Genomic DNA, 15,816 nt, shown 5'->3' with positions numbered 1-15,816 from the left:
TAAAGGGGGCAAGCGAGACAAAGAACGTGATCACAGCCACACCCCAAGGCCACTGCTGGCCCCCACTGTGTGCTATGGGGCTTCTTCCAACTGCCGGGCTTCACAGTGTGACAATATGAACAGAAATATTGCTGCAGGTGATAGTTCTCGCTTTCCTTGGTTATTCTGGTCTAGAACCACAGGTTAGTCCAGTTCAGTTGCGTCTATTTGCTGTTGTGGAGGTAACTCTTCACTCCACACCCATTCCAGGGTGGATCCTAGCTCATTCTAGGGAATTAGGAGGGTGTGGGTAATCTAGGGAATTAGGATGAGTCTCTGCTTCTTCAAGTCTCCCTCCAAAGAACTCCACGAGCTGGGGTCAGGGTGATCTCAGAAGCATGGCTGTGCTATCTCTACTGGGGAGGGGAAACATCTAGTCCTTTCCCTGGGGATAGTAGACCTGGATGCTCCAAAAGTAGTCTTTAGGAGAATAAGACCTTTTGCCTGAATCAAGTTCTGTACTCTAATATCCTTTAAAGCAGTGATTCTCTACCTTCCTAAGGCTGCGACCTTTTAATACAGTCCCTTATGTTGTGATGACCTTCCCCAACCATAAAAGTATTTCATTGCGACTTCATAACTGTAATTTGCTACTGTTGTGAATTATAATGTAAATATCTGAGATGCAGATGGTCTTAGATGACCCTGTGAAAATCCCCAAAGGGGTTGTGACCCACAGGTTGAGAACCACTTAAGGCTTCTCTACTCTGGTCCACCTCTTCCTGAAGCATTCTCTCCTGATCATCCTTCCTCTTCACCTCCCTCTCCTACTGCTGTTCCTCCTCTCTTCTTCTCACCTCCTTATCCTCCTCACACCTCTCTTCCCCTCCCTTCCTCTCTCCAGTGTCTCATTGTATATCCCAGGGTGGCCTCAAACTTGCAATCCTCCTGCCTCAGCCTCCTACATTGCTGGGGTTACTGGTGTGAGCCACTATGCCCAATGTCACTCCCTCAGATGACACAGCACCCGAGCCAGATGACCACTGTTTTCTTCACGTGCTTTTTCATTGGTTTCTCTGCCTCTGACGTTTGAAATTTCAAGGTCAGGGCTATCTCCCTGTCCTGTGGTGAGTGGAGCATTCCTTCCCGCAGACTTGAGCCTTAGCCTACCTGCCTCTCTCCTCTCTCATCCAGAGAGGCAGATTTTGTCACAGATTTCATTTCTGGACCTGATGAGCTCTGTGTCCTTAGAGCCCTTGCCTCACTGTTTGTTTATTTATTTATTTATTTGTAGTCTGTGTCACTTCTGTGGTGGCAGGTTCACACTGTTGGGCACATGGCAGGGCTCTGTGGATGCTTGCCCAAGACTTGTAGGAACAAGAATCTGCCATTGGTGAGATGGACAGTGTAGGAAGGGGAAGAGGGCCTGCTGACGGCGTGGGCTGGCATCTAAGACTAGGCATCTAATGGAGCTTTGGAAAGACCTTAAAATGACATTTTCATGTATTTATCATGTGAATATGCAGGCATATGGAGGTCAGAAGACAACATGTGGGAATCAGTTCTCTCCTTCTACCATCTGAGGCCCCAGGATCAAAGCTAGGTGGTCAGGTTTGGCAGCAAGCACCTTACCCACTGATCCATCTTGCTGACTCCTGGAAAAGCTTTTTACCAAGTCCATGGCCTTGGTCTCTGCTTCTCTCTGGCCCTAGCATGGCCTAAATGTGCAGGATTTTGTTTTCCTTTTTATCAACAGATCTTGGCACAGAAGCGAATTGTCTCTTTCTGTTGCCTCCCTCTTGGTGTTGGCTCTTGAGAAGAAATTCAACCATTTGCTTTTGCTTTTATCTCACGGGTAAAGTTGGCGACGGGTCTTTGATGTGATTCTGGAGCACTTTGTGGGAACACACTTCCTTGGTGGTGAAATGAGCAGGGACCTCAGCTAGTCAACTGTGCCTCCTCCTGCTCAGAGAATGTGCTCACAGATGGAGCTCACTGCTCGTTTTCACTGTGAAATCTGAAGCTTGTAAGCAGTCTTGAAAAATGCTCAACTGCGTTTCCCAGGGTCGCCATGGAAGTGAAGGATGCTTTTCCTTGCTGTATGCCCTCGGTTTCCCCAGGATATTTTCTCTGATGTGTCATAAGGCATATTTTCCTCCGTCACCCTTTCCTGTTCCAAATCACCTCACAGACTGTACATGGTTGACGACTCTAGTCTCCGTCACCTGTCACCCCTCTTCATGTCATAGGTTGGAGACCTTCGAGTCAGCAGGGGAAATGACAGCTAGATCTCCAATAGTCTAGGTCTGGGTTGACGTGCTGGTGACATGGCAAGCATAGTGACAGGAATATTCATAGTTGGAAACGGAGGCCTCTGGCATCTGCTGGACACTGGAAGAGGAGACCAGCCTCCAGGCAAGCTGAGTATCTCTTACCATGTCCTTGCTGAGATACCTCAGCTGCTGCTGCTGCTTCTTCTTCTTCTTCTTCTTCTTCTTCTTCTTCTTCTTCTTCTTCTTCTTCTTCTTCTTTTTTTCTTTTTTTAAGACAGGGTCTCAAGTATCCCAGGTTTGTCTTGAACACTTTATGTAGCTTAAAATGACCTTGATCTCTTGATTCTTCTGCCTCTACCCTTGAAGTGTTTGGATTATACATATACACCATGATGCTCAGGTTACGTAGTGCTGGGACTGAACCCAGGACTCATAAGTGCTAGGCAAGCCCTCAGCCCACGGAGCCACCTCCTGGCCCCTTAGTGACTTTTATAACTAACGGATCCTCACGTGTCTCCGTGTTTGACATGGTCTCATCAGTCTCCCTGCCTCAGCTGTCTACTTTATAAACCCCAGCGCTTCTGGAGCGGCAGAGTAGGCTTGTGATGTCCATCTTGTAAGTGTGTCTGGCTGACATGAAGCAAAGAGAGCCTCTTAAGGATGAGAAAACTAAGACTTGATGGTGCTGAGCCTGGAAGGAATGATCTGACCTCATCTGTTCACTGACTGCTGAGGGCAGAGCAGGCTGGAATGGTACAGTGTTTTTGGAGAGGATGGTGGTGGCAGAGATGAGAAGCAGGCAGATTCTGGATGTATTCTGAAGGTAGCACCTCATGACACTATGATGGGTTGGTTGCAAAGTGACGTGGGAAGGCAGGAAGGCGATCCCTGCTGTGGCCCGGGCAAGTTGATGGCTGACTGGATTCCTCATTGACGTGGACTATGCTGGGAAGCAGAGACAAGTGGCTAACCTAAGGGTTCCCTCCCTACCCCCCCATCCAGGGTGGGGCTGGCAAGTTTAGATGCTCAAAGTTATCTGCGGAGTGGTGAGGCGCAGGCCACTACATCTCAAGAGTCTTCTGAGCCACTCGATGTTGGGTCTGTAACCTAGAGGCTCTGGTGATCTTGATGGGGTTGCACTGGGTGGTGTGGAAGGGAGACTGTGATGCAGAAGGTGGGTGTGTGGGATGTGGGTATAATGGTAGGCATCCAGAGTGTTTAGAGGAGAGTGGGAGATGGGGCATCAGCAGGTCAAGAAGCCACCATGCATGCGAGGCTGCTCTCTCAGATCTCAGCTCTTAGGACCTGGCTCCAGACCTCTTGCTCCCCCTGGAGCACAGCATGGCTCACAGCCAAAGAAACCTGGCCTAGGACAGGTGTTCATGTGCACTGTTGGCCTCATTAAAGCTGGCATATCCTACCATAAGGATGCCTCAGATCATGAGACAACCCCCTGCCTAAAAATAACACTATGTGGATCTTACCCAGTGCTTTGCCTGCTAATTAGCTCGTTCATACTCTTGAATGATTACCTCCTCTTGTGGTGGGGAAGGCAGAGGTCCTAAGTCACACACTGGATTTACTAAGCCAGGCTCCTCACATGCTGGTGGCTCCTTAGCCTCTGGGCAACCCTGCCTTTTTCTACGTGTCTGTCTGTCTGTTGGGAAACTCTCCGTTCAGGGGAACTAGAAGGCACCTGAACAGTCGGGAGCAGAGGGGATCAGGGGACACCTGGAGTGGGAGCTGGAGCCATGAAGCTTCCCTGGTGAGAGGAATGGACAGAGTCACACCATGGTAAGCAGAGGACTGTGAGCTTCTCACCTAATCTGCTTCCATTCCCACTAAGATACCACACTTTAGTAATGCCAATAGTGTGATGACAGCATGGTTTCTGTTTTGTTTGTTTGTTTGTTTTGTTTTTGTTTTTTAGAGTTATTTACTTATTTTAATGTATATGAGTTTGTGGTGGTATTCTAATTGTACTGAAATGTGATTTTGATTGTATGTTAATAAATAAAGTTGCCCGGGGGTCAGAGCTATTAGAGCCATAGCAAGAGTATGGCGGTGGTGGCTCACGCCTTTAATCCCAGCACTTGGTAGAAGAGCTAGGTAGATCTCTGTGTGTTCAGGGATACAGCCAGCATTGGAGACATATGCCTTTAAGACCTGGGGGGTTGTACATACAGACAGTGACGAGGCAGTCACGTGTTTGGGTTTACAACCAATGAGAAGGCAGAATGACCAGAAAAGCGACTTACACACAGGAAATAGGTCTCTTTCAGGAAGCTAGGAGCACGCAGGAGGAAGGGTAAGATTTTAGCTCTGAGCTCTGACCTCTCGGCTTTCTCTTTTACATTGGTTCTGTGTTTCTTATTTAATAAGACGGTTGGTTACATCTACATGAGTTTTTGCCAGAAAAGATATTGGATCCCTTGGAACTGAGTTACAAAGGATTGTGAGCCATGACGCGGACGCTGGGAATTAAGCCTGGGTCCTTTGCAAGAGCATCCCGTGCTCTTTACTGCTGGGGCATCTCTCTAGCACCTTGCTTTCTGTTTTTATAAAATTATACATTTGATCACTCTCTCAGTTTCTTTCGAACAAGAAAGCACTCTCTCTCCACTTTTCCTTTTTTTTTTTTCAATCCTGGGATTTGAACCCAGGACCTCACATGTACTGGCCAATAAAACAAAGCCCCCCAAGGAAGCTTGTGTATTGCTTCCCCATGGTCAGCAGTGAAGGGCCAGGTGTGGAGGACCTCATGCTGGGGACACAGTGGTTAGGGATAGCCTGAAACCAGGGCAGGGCTGGCCTTCACCTGGGCAGCCTGACCAGTTCCCATGTCTCTCCTGGAGTTTTTGTCCTTTTCCTCCACTCCAGCCTCTGGGCTGCAGTCAAGAAGAAAATGCAGCTTACTCTGCTTGGCCAAGAGCTCTCCACTCTTACTGGACAAGCCAGTGCTGATGGGTAGAGGGGGAAGACGCTGGGGGCAGAAAGTGGGCACTGACCCCTTCTGGGGAATGTACTCTGAATAAAAGGGAGCCCCTAAGGACTGGTGTTACTGTCTTGGACACTAAATGAGTGAAAAAATAACACAGTCCTACTTGCTGTGGAGCTAGAGTTGGGAAATCCATGAAATCCACATGTGGACATGAAGAGACCTGGCTGGGTGCTCTCCAAGGACCCCAGGCTTTCTCTGCCAAGCAGCTAGTTGTGCTTCTGGAGAGCAAACATCTGGCTTGCAACATGGCATTTTCAAAGAACAGCAAGTAAGTGTGAAGTTATTTAGTGGAAAGCCAGAAGCTTCGAGATTAGAGGTTTTGTCGTCCAATAAGCCTGGTGCATTGGGAGTGTCTCCTATATCCTTATTCTCTGAAGTCACATGCATCAGTGGGGACTCTCCAAAGAATCAGAACCTATGGTGTGTGTGTGTGTGTGTGTGTGTGTGTGTGTGTGTGTGTGTGTGTGAAGAGAAGTAGTTTGGCTCACATGGTTACAGTAGCTGGCAAGTCCCAAATCTGCAGGGCTGTGGGGCAGTTCAAGACTAAAGGTTATCTGCTGCACGATTTCTTCTAGCCTTGGAGAAGGTCTCACTCAGAACACTCTTTGTTCTAGCTATGCCTTCTAAGGGTGGAGGAGGCCTTAGGTACACTTTATTCAATTTATTTGAATGTCAACATGATCCCTAGACAGCCACCCAGATCCACCCAGAACAAAGTCTGAATGCACAACCAGGAAACCTGTGCCTCAGCAATGCTGATACATTAACTATTGCACCCCACAAACTGTTGCATTATGGGAGGGGCTTTTCAGATGGTATCTAATCCAGTCTCTTCACATTTCAGGAAATGAAAATGTGGAACATTAAAGCCACTCACCTTTACTGACATTTAAGACTCGTGTCCATCTCACCTGGAGGGTCCTTCCCATCACCATCTCTCCCATAGCATGCAGGAGGCTCTTCCGCTCTGCTTCAGGGATGGCCAAGGAAGCTGTGGCAGAAGGAAGCTATTGGAAGCATTCTCCCACTCTCCAGCGGGGGTGACGTCAACAGAACACACACTTTCTTAGCGGTAAACACATTAAGTCTTAAGTCTTCATTGTGAGTTGGGGCCTGCCTCTGCTTTCCTGACAATGGATGCTAAAAAAAAAAAAAAAAAAACAGCATCCAGCCCACAGCAGTGAACCCTCGAGCTGGACCACATCCTGGCCCAGCTGCCTTTGTCTGTATGACTTGGACAAGTTGCTCAGCCTCCCAGTGCCCCATCAGGGTACTGATGGAGGAGGCCGTGCCTCCCGACATGTGCCCAATTCAAGTTAGGGCTCTCCATGTCCACACTTGTGTCTTGTTTTCTGGTGGAAGGACAGAGTGCTGGCTTGTGCTAGGGGCAGCTCCTGCCGGGGCACTGCCTCCTACTCCTCCTGCTGGGCAGGCGGGCCTGGCAGCTTCCTCTCCACAGATGCACCTCAGCTGGTATGACTCCTTCCGCAAGCTCCCTTGTTGCCACTGAGCTGCCAGACCCCACAGGACCTGGTGGGAACTCATGCCTTATGTTGGTACTCTCATGGATGGGTCTGCCATATGGGATCTGCTCATGGAAGTTTGGAGGATGCTTCTGTCACTGATCAGACAGGAAGTGAAGAGGAAAGGGTCACTGGTATTTCTGAAAAGGTCAGGGAAGCAGTCCTCCATGGCTGGAGTGAATCAGAAGGGCTCTACAGAACTGGGAGGGGTAGGTTTAAGAGCACTTACCCAGCAGGGACAGTGTGCAGAGCATCTATCTCAGGGGTGGTCCCTGGATCCCAGAGGCAAGCAGAGTGCATGGGTCCTTGGGAACCTGGGTTGGCCGAGCACCCCTAAACTGAAACTCTGACACCTTTTGAACACTATGATGTCATATGTGGAAAATGCCATACTCAGAAACTTTTTCATGCATAAAATTGTGAAAATTATACAAGTATACATGAAAAAATTAATTTCATGTTTAAGCTTGGGTTCCATCCTGGAGAAATCTAGTATGTATGTACTATATAAACTATTTGGAGAAAAATCTGCAATGCTTCTGGACCCAACAGTCTCTGGACACTCAACCTGTGATGATTTGGTAAATAGTGGTTTTCTTAGAAATGAGAGATGGAACAATGTCAAAGTCTTCCTTCCTGTTTTTCTTTCTTCCTTCCTTTCTTCCTCCCTCCCTGCCTCCCTCCCTCCCTTCCTCCTTCCCTTCCTCCATTTCTCTCTCTCTGTCTCTCTCTTTTTTGCTTTCTTCTCTTTCTTTCATCAGGGTCTTATGTAGCCCAGGATGGCCTCAAACTCGTTAGATACCTGAAGCTGGCTGATAACCCTGCCTTCACCTCCCACATGCTGGGATTACAGGCATGCACCCCATGCATGCCTAGCTCATGTTAGTTGATTTCTGAGATCAAAAGTTGTGGCTCGGCCAGATATGCAGCCCAAGCCTGTCATCCCAGCACTTGGGAACATCAAGAGTCTGAGGTCATCCTCAGCTACATAGTGAGTTTGAGGCCTCCCTGGGCTGAAAAAGAAAAAAGGTGCTGCTTAAACCATGTCCTCTGAAACCACGTGTGGAAACCCTTACTCTGTATTTTAATGTCACCTTAACTGGAACAAGGTTTTCATAGGTGTGATCAAGTTAAGGTGAGGTCATCCTGAGTCAGGATGACCAAGAAGTATGTACTTATGGAGAGAGAGATTTGGATAAGGCACAGAGAAAGCCACTCACTAGAGGAAGGCACAGAGAAAGCCACTCACTAGAGGAAGGGACCAGGAGAGCGATGTGGAAGGACCCTTCCTCGGGACCTTCAGGAAGTGTGCTCTGTAGAAACCTTGATTTTGAACTTGAAACCTGAAGGTCTTTAACAGCACAGATCTCTCTTGTTAGTGAAGGTGGGAAGGCCCGTGAAGCTCATAAGCAACCAAGAGCCAGTGAGTAGGAGGACGCTGCCTGTGGCTAGGGTGGGAAAGCATGCCCATCTCCAGACACCCAAATCTGGGTCAGATGAGAGCAGGGCTGGGGGCTAGTTTCTCCCCCTAACATGTGACAGGAGCTGAAGGGACATCATGTCTTCTGGTGCCTGCAGAGAAGGCCATGAGACAGGCGATTCCTCTTGAAAGCCCTACGGTGACACCTGGACTCTAATGCCGTCCCTGCCCCTTGCATGGCACGCGGTGCTGCAGTCACCAGGATTGCGACAGAAGCTGCTGCAGCTCCCCCTCATCTCCTGCTGCAAACCATCCCACACCATGCCACATGCAGCTGTTCGACTCTGGAATGTCTCATGAAACATGGAACGAGTTTGGGGGCTCAGCTTCTGGTCTGGTTTCCTTTCTCTGCTGTGGTAAGAGCAGCGACTTAAAGAAACATTGGAGGAGCGGGTTTGTTTCCCCTTACAGGTTATAGTCCAGCATCAAGGGAAGCAGGGACCCAGAGGCAGGCGGCCATTCCACACAGCCTTACCTCTGACTGAGGAACTGACTCAGTAACCATGGAGGAATGCTGATGGCTGGCTGACTTATATAGGCTCATGCTCAGTTAGCTTCCTTATATGGCCCAGGACCACATGACTAGGGAATGGCACCTCCCACAGTGGACTGTGACCTCTTTCATCAATGACCAGTTAAGACAGTTCCACACAGATATGCCCGTAGGCCAATCTAATTTGGGAAACCCCTCATTTGAGACCCCGTTCACAGATGGCTGTAGGTTGGGTCAAGCTAACCAGGAGAATCTCCCCTTCCCCATGTAGCTACCTTGCCCAGTGCATGCTGCCTGCCACCTCTGAGTCTCATGATCAGAACTGAATAGGGTTGGCACATAACTGGCACTGTTGCCATCCTCCCCATCTGCCCAATCCCAGACAGGAAACACTGAGTCTCCCCTGCCGCTCCCCTGACCAGCCCACTCTTACTTCTTTTAAGCAATGTCACAGAAAAAAAAATTAAATACATTATGTATTCCTTACTAGCAAAACATCGGACTCTTGAACATCCCTCCGTATCACCTGTGGTCGTGAGGTGATGATCATCTTCTACCGTCTCACCCTCTGTGTCTCCTGGATGTCCTGGCTTCCAGCAGACCTCCCCGGTTGAAAGTGAAATGGAAGCGGTCAATTATTCGAGTCGGATCACCGCGAGTCGGATCACCGTGCTCAGCAGCTGACTGGATTACCTTGGTGGGAGGCCTCTTTCCCACCTGCACTTTGGTTCTGTTCACTCACTTGAGTGGTGTTCAAGGTGACTCTTGGGGGTTCTCATTACTGTGCGCCTGCAGAGAAGTCGTGCCCCGTGATGACACCGTGGCCATGGAAACTAAGCTCATTCCGGAAATCCTACTGGAGTCAAGGGACTTGGGACAACAGCACTTCCCTGTGTGCTTCTGTTTACGGTATGTCTGTGCCTGGGAAACTCAAAAGACAAGACCAAATCCACACAACTCACAAACACAAAGACCTTTCATACCCCGAGGTGTGTGTGTAACCCTCGGGGTCTAAGAAGACAGCATGAGGAGAAGGGGGACTCAGTCTTCACAGCCAAGGGGCCTTTGGATCTTCCCCGCGTGGCTTGTAGCTCTACGGGAACTTCCTTCACAAAGAGCCACTCCTGGACACAAAAGAGAGTTCTATGTAAAATATATTCTGACCCTGCATCTACCTATATTTAGACTATCATTGATTATGAACCTGTTTGGACAGTCCAGGCACTCTAGCTTACCATTTGGCCTAGTGTCTATGTGATTTCTTCATCCACAGACAGTGTAGCCCTGGCTGTCCTGGAGCTCACTCTGTAGACCAGGCTGGCCTTGAACTCAGAGATCTGCTTGCCGGTCTCCCAAGTGCTGGGACTAAAGGCGTGCGCCACTGCCGCCCGGCTTGTTGTTACTTTCTTGTTGGTGCACCCAAGACAGAGACAACCTAAGGGACAGAAGGCTTGGTTCATGGTTGCAGAGAATATAATCCAGTGGGGTGGAGTGCACAGTGAGCATGTGGCAGAGGCTTGTCCTATGGCAGAGAACCAGAGAGCAATCTGGAATTAGGGGTGTGTTTATCTTTAAGGGTCTCCCAGTAACTTACTTCTGCCAGCCAAGCCTCACCTCCTAAAGGCTCTGCAGTCTTAAATAGTACCCCAAACTGAGAATTCAAAACATAAGCCTGTAGGGGGACCCATTTCAGTTTCAATCCATGACATTTCAGCCCTGGCTCCCAAAAGTTCATGGCCATCTCATAATGCAAGCTGTATTTGGGCCAAGTACAGAAGTCCCCATAGTCTGAAAAGTCCCCGAACTGTTTGCAAAGCCCACAGTCTCTTTTGAGAGGCCAGGCAACCTTCTATCTGTAAATAAAAGAGAAAAATCACAGACTTTCAATCCACAATAGCACAAAAGAAGCCACTGTTGTTCTGAAAGAGAGAAACAGACCACAGCAAGGAAAGACTGTTTTGAAGCAATCCTGAAGCCTAGCAAGGGAAAACAAAATGTGTAGCTCTGTGTCCATCATTCAGGGAATGTGCGTGCTGTCAGTATCAAGGCTCCAACAGGTTTGGCTACCTCTGCCTCTAGAGCGCTGCCATTTTTAGCACACATGGCCGCTCTCTTGGGCCTGCTCCACTCAGTTCTTTTTGCCTGTAGTTTTCCTCAGTATTCCATGTTCCTGGAAGTTCCAACCTTCTGTGGTCACAATAACTACTTAGGCTTCTTCCTCACGGCTTCATAGCCCTTGGGGGGCTTCCTTCGAGGATTTTGGTCCTGTTATACACAGCCTAGCCTTGTAGACTTTTCTTTGGAATCTTGGTGCAAACTATTCATGGCATCTTTCCTTTCAGTCCAGTGCAAATGGGCTGCTTATTTTTAATGACACCAACACTTGTAACAATTACAGCACTGTCTCCATTGACTTTTTCCTTAACTCTAGAACACACCCATGGCCCCAAATTCCATGTTTTCTGCTCCATTATTGGTTAGTCCCAATTTTCACTATAAACATGACCAAAAGCAGCCAGCAGCAACCATGCTGCTTACTACCTGAAGGCTATGCTGTCTTGGAAACTCATTTGCACATCAGTTATCCCATTACTTTTGAGTTTGGCCTCACTTAAATTTTCCAGGACACAGGCAAAATATAACTATGGCCATTGCCAGAACTGAACACAAATGGGCTCTAGTTTGATTGTTGATAGAGCTCTCATCTACATTTAGAATACTGTCCATGTTTTCTGTCACCGACTGGTTTGTAAACTTTCACCCAGGTTTCCGCTTTTGGGTCTTCCTTAGCTTACTTTGTCAAACTCTTTCATATTCCTTCTGTAAACAAGCTCCAAAGGCCCAAGAACCACTTGGCCAGTGTGGTGGCTTGAAAGAAAATGGCCCCCAAAAGGAGTGGCACTATTAGGAGGTGTGGCCTTGTTGGAGGAAGTGTGTCACTGTGGGGGTGGGCTTTGAAGTCTCAGATGCTTAAGCTTGTTGTATTTTAAAAGTCTTGGTGGGTTGCAGCCGAGGAGCACGGTGGAAAGTCACTCACACCGTGTGATAGCTCTCACATGATACTATTAAAGGGGGAGGGAGAAGGGAAGAGAGGAAAAGAGAGAGAAAGAAAGAGAGAGCACATGGAGGTGTGGAGGTGCATTGCTCTGGTGGAAAGAGAGAGGAAGGAAGAGAAGGGGGGTTCTTAAAGGGGACTTTATATAGGATGATGTTGTCAGGGTGCTTGGCAAGCCAGGGGTGGGTCTGAATGCTAACATTCCCCATTTTTGATTATTATAAAAAGGTGAGTTATAGATAGCAAGTCACAGGGGGTGGTCGTGGAATGAGGGCACCAAATTCTTGAGATGGCTTCCTGCTGATTTTGGGACTAAGTGGGGAGGGAGAAGTTGGAAGTTGGGGGGTCATACACAGCAGAGGGTGTGAGTGAAGAAGCATTCAGTTAGCTGTCATTGTGGAGACCTCAGGCATCTGTTCCTTGAGGGAGCTGAGAAGGCAGGTTGCTAGGGGGAAAAATAGATTGTTATCATTGGCCTCATGAGCAAGGCTAGCCGCGGAAAGAGTGACAACTGCCAGAAAGAATGGGATGGAGAAGTGCCCTGGTGTACGGAAGAGGCAAGTGTGGATGAGTCAGACGAAAGAGCAGATATGCCCTTGAGTCTGGAGTGGTGGTTCCAGCAGTGACGTTCCAGCAGCTTGGGGGATGGCACACCAAATCGATCGATGATGTGTTCCAGGAGTACAAGAGTCATCCCATCTGCCAGGGGCTACTGTTGGGCAAAGCCTGTGTTATGGCAACAGAATCTTTGCTGGTTCCGGTGAGAGGTGAGACAAGGTGGGTACTGCTGAGGAGGATTGTCTGAGTGCAGTTACACAGATAGGCGCAGGGAAATGGCTGGTGGGTAAGTGCTTGCTGTGACAAGCATGAGACCTTGAGTTTGGATCCTCAACCCCATATGAAAAAGCAGGTGTGGTGTGCTTTCCTGTGATTCTGGTAGCAAGGAGGCAGAAGCAAGAGGATCCCAGGGATGGCTAAGCCAGTCAGTCTTGCTGTACTGGCAAGCCAGCTTTGGTCCTATATCTATGTACATTCCTTATCTCATGACTTCACCAACAAAAAAAGCCAGACCTTGGTTTGACCTTGGGCCAGATCTATGAGCCAAATGATACCACCTGTGGCATCCAGATAACAGACTTGCGTATTCCCACCTCATCTTTAAGGGAGTTTGGGGATCTGTATGATGCCTCTTAAATAATCTGTGTGGAATCTTACAGGTGACGGCCAGGGAGAAGGCAGGGGCAGAGAGGTGGGGATGGGCGAGCAAAGACAGGGTCATACTTAGTGTTCAGGCCTACACTTCCCAAGTGTTCCTGTCACATGGTAGTTGTTCAGAGACTGGTCCAGGTACTGAGGTTGTGCAGAACTGGCTGATTTGTTATCACCTAGAAGTGATGATGTTCCTGCTGGCCTCTCTGGATGTGCTTGTCTTCTGTTTTCATGAGTAGAAAGTGTGGGAGAGTTTTCAACGGCCCAGGCCAAGCCCAGCCTGCAAATATTCTTAATTTTTGTCTAACTTGATAAAAGACTGATGTATTATTTAATCACTTTCTTTCCCACTTGCTGATATTTTTATTCTTTTTACTATTAATCCCAGCTGACAGGTTTCTTTCTTTGAGGTTTTGTTTCACAGCGTCAGTAACTGACCGCCATGAAAACCCATCTGTTGCCAGGACATCAATGGGCACCGTGGGGCGATTTTCCTGTTGCACCCGCATCTCTGAGTACTGATCAGAGGTGCACATTCAGACAGGCAGGGTGCGGCCGCCACGTGTGCAGCAGGGTGGTACAGTGGGGGTCTAAAACATTTTACATTCTTCATAATCAGTTTGGGGAAGCATGCTAGGATTCAAACCAAAAGAGAATGCAAAGCAAGTCCCCAACACAGCCTTGTATCCCTTTACATATTCTATACCGTGGTTAAACATGGCCTAGTCACACCACACAGAGAGATTGATTGAAGTCAAGGAGATTGCCGAGGCCTTTCTAGAGGATGAGACGCTCAATTTACATCTCCAGCTTCAGCCTGCGTCTGCCTTCTGGGGACTCCTTCTGGAAACTGTAGAATCCATGGCATCCTTCACTTCCCTTCCTCTCACCAGTCCTCCCCATTTCCAAACTTCAGCGTTGGTCCAGGAATCAAGCACATCTCCCCAGTCCCTCGCACCGGCCCTGCCCGTCACTGCTGTTTTCTTCTTCATCCCTGAGCAGCCTTCCTTTCCCCGACCCTGGCCCCGTCTCCTCTCCTCCCTTCATCTTTCCTAACACAGTAGAGAAATGATACAGGAATTACGAGGGTGTCTCTAAGAATGATGGAGCCTCTTTCAGGGGCCTAAGTTCCCCCAACTTCTATGGCCACCAAAGCTGCCTCCAGCCAGTGGATTTTGGCTTTTTTCTTCAAAAATTTGAAGAAGAAAATTCATGACCATGGAAAGTGGGTTTTAGAGAGAAGTTATTATAGATTCATAGGTTGGAGCGTAAGAGGGAGGGAGGAAAGGAGAGAGAGTATGCTAACATGTCCATAGATCTCCTGCATAGCAGGAGGGTTCCAGGAAATAGGGTATCACTGAGTTACTAGTCTGGGGGCCTTTTTTTTAAAGGAGTCAGGGCAGAAACTTGGGGAGAGGGAGGAGCTGGTAAGTTCAGTTGGTCCTACCACAAGGACCCAGGTGTCTCCTTTCTGCCGAGGTGCTCATTTAGGAGGAAGCAAAGAAAGAGGTGCCAGAGCTCTTTTAAGATTCCTGGCCTCCCTCTAGGACATTGTTGAAAGTGCTGCTTGGGGTCCCTGATATGCCAGATCAGTTTTACCTCCTATTCTCCTCCTCAAAACCATCTTTCCAATCTGAGATGACTTGGTTATTCTCTGCTCAAAACCACTGCTACAAGGATGGCCTCCCTCTAGACTAAAACAGATGTCCAATTCTCACCACGATGCCCAGGGACCAGCATGGCTCTCTTGTCCTCTATGGCCCCTGGTCCTGGTCAGCTGTCATTCTCCCTCATTTCCCATCACCCTGGTACCTCACTGTGTCCTGGTAGGGCTGGGTGCCATCATTCTGAGTCTCTGCACCTGCTGCTCCCTCTGCCTGCAAGGCTCTTGCCCAGGTGTCCCCAGGCTCAGAGCTAGCCGGCACTCAAAAAGCAACGTGTGTGTGTGTGTGTGTGTGTGTGTGTGTGTGTGTGTGTGTGTGTGAATTTATTTTACAGCCTGGCTGCAGTTTCCCTCCCTCCTTTCCTCCCAGCCCTCCACCCCTGCCCCCATTCCCATCCCTCAATCCATTCCTCCACTTCTGTTTAGGAAAGGGCAGGCCTCCCATGAGTATCAACAAAACATGGCATATCAAGTTACAGTAAGACTAAGCACCTCCCCATGTATTAAGACTGGGCAGTCGCTTGCCTCCCACGGCGCTGACCCTGAAGCAGTTCATGAGAAGGCAACAAGTCCTCCTCCTCTACAGAAAGATTTTGCGAGCGATTAGGCAAGTTCCAAGCGAGGCTGACCGAAAGTACCTTCAGGACTGGGCCAGGGAAGAATTCAAAAGAAACAAAAGTGCCACGGAAGAGGATAAAATCCGTATGATGATTACTCAAGGCAATATGCAGCTAAAGGAATTAGAAAGGACATTGACTTTAGCAAAATCTTAACTGAATGGTTTTCAGATCTCCATGCGTTTTGCACAGGCTCAAAGCTACTGTCACAAAGCACCAGTAGCACATGGAAAGATGATCACACTAACCACGAATGCTCATCAAGGCATTAACATGTCCACTGCGGTGGCTGCAATTACAAAGTGAACTGATGTGAAGATGGAAGCTTGGAACGAACCATGCATTGCTCAGGTGAAGGTAGACTATCAGCAGCCACTTTGGAAAACAGACTATTAGGTCTTGGAAAAGTAACAAGATGGGGTTGTCACAAACAGGTCCACGGCCAAGAACCTGAGTTTGACTCCTGGGACCCACATGGTGGAAGGAGAAACCACCACAGAAAGTTGCCCTCTGACCTCCACAC

The 15,816-nt window shown here is 48.5% G+C and overlaps 1 protein-coding gene across 1 annotated transcript; it reads left to right on the top strand.

The window, feature by feature from the left end:
- Window positions 1-9,575: 9,575 nt before the first annotated feature.
- On the top strand, window positions 9,576-15,491 carry LOC114700709 (LYR motif-containing protein 2-like). The gene is made up of 2 exons (XM_037210475.1): window positions 9,576-9,658; window positions 15,185-15,491. The coding sequence occupies exons 1-2, from the start codon at window positions 9,576-9,578 to the stop codon at window positions 15,447-15,449; spliced, it is 348 nt and encodes a 115-aa protein (XP_037066370.1). The 3' UTR covers window positions 15,450-15,491.
- Window positions 15,492-15,816: the final 325 nt, after the last annotated feature.

This window comes from Peromyscus leucopus, chromosome 13 (assembly GCF_004664715.2).
Source record: "Peromyscus leucopus breed LL Stock chromosome 13, UCI_PerLeu_2.1, whole genome shotgun sequence".
NCBI lineage: Eukaryota > Metazoa > Chordata > Mammalia > Rodentia > Cricetidae > Peromyscus > Peromyscus leucopus.
The sequence above is the reverse complement of the archived record's forward strand: the minus strand, read 5'-3'. Positions and strand labels throughout refer to the sequence as shown.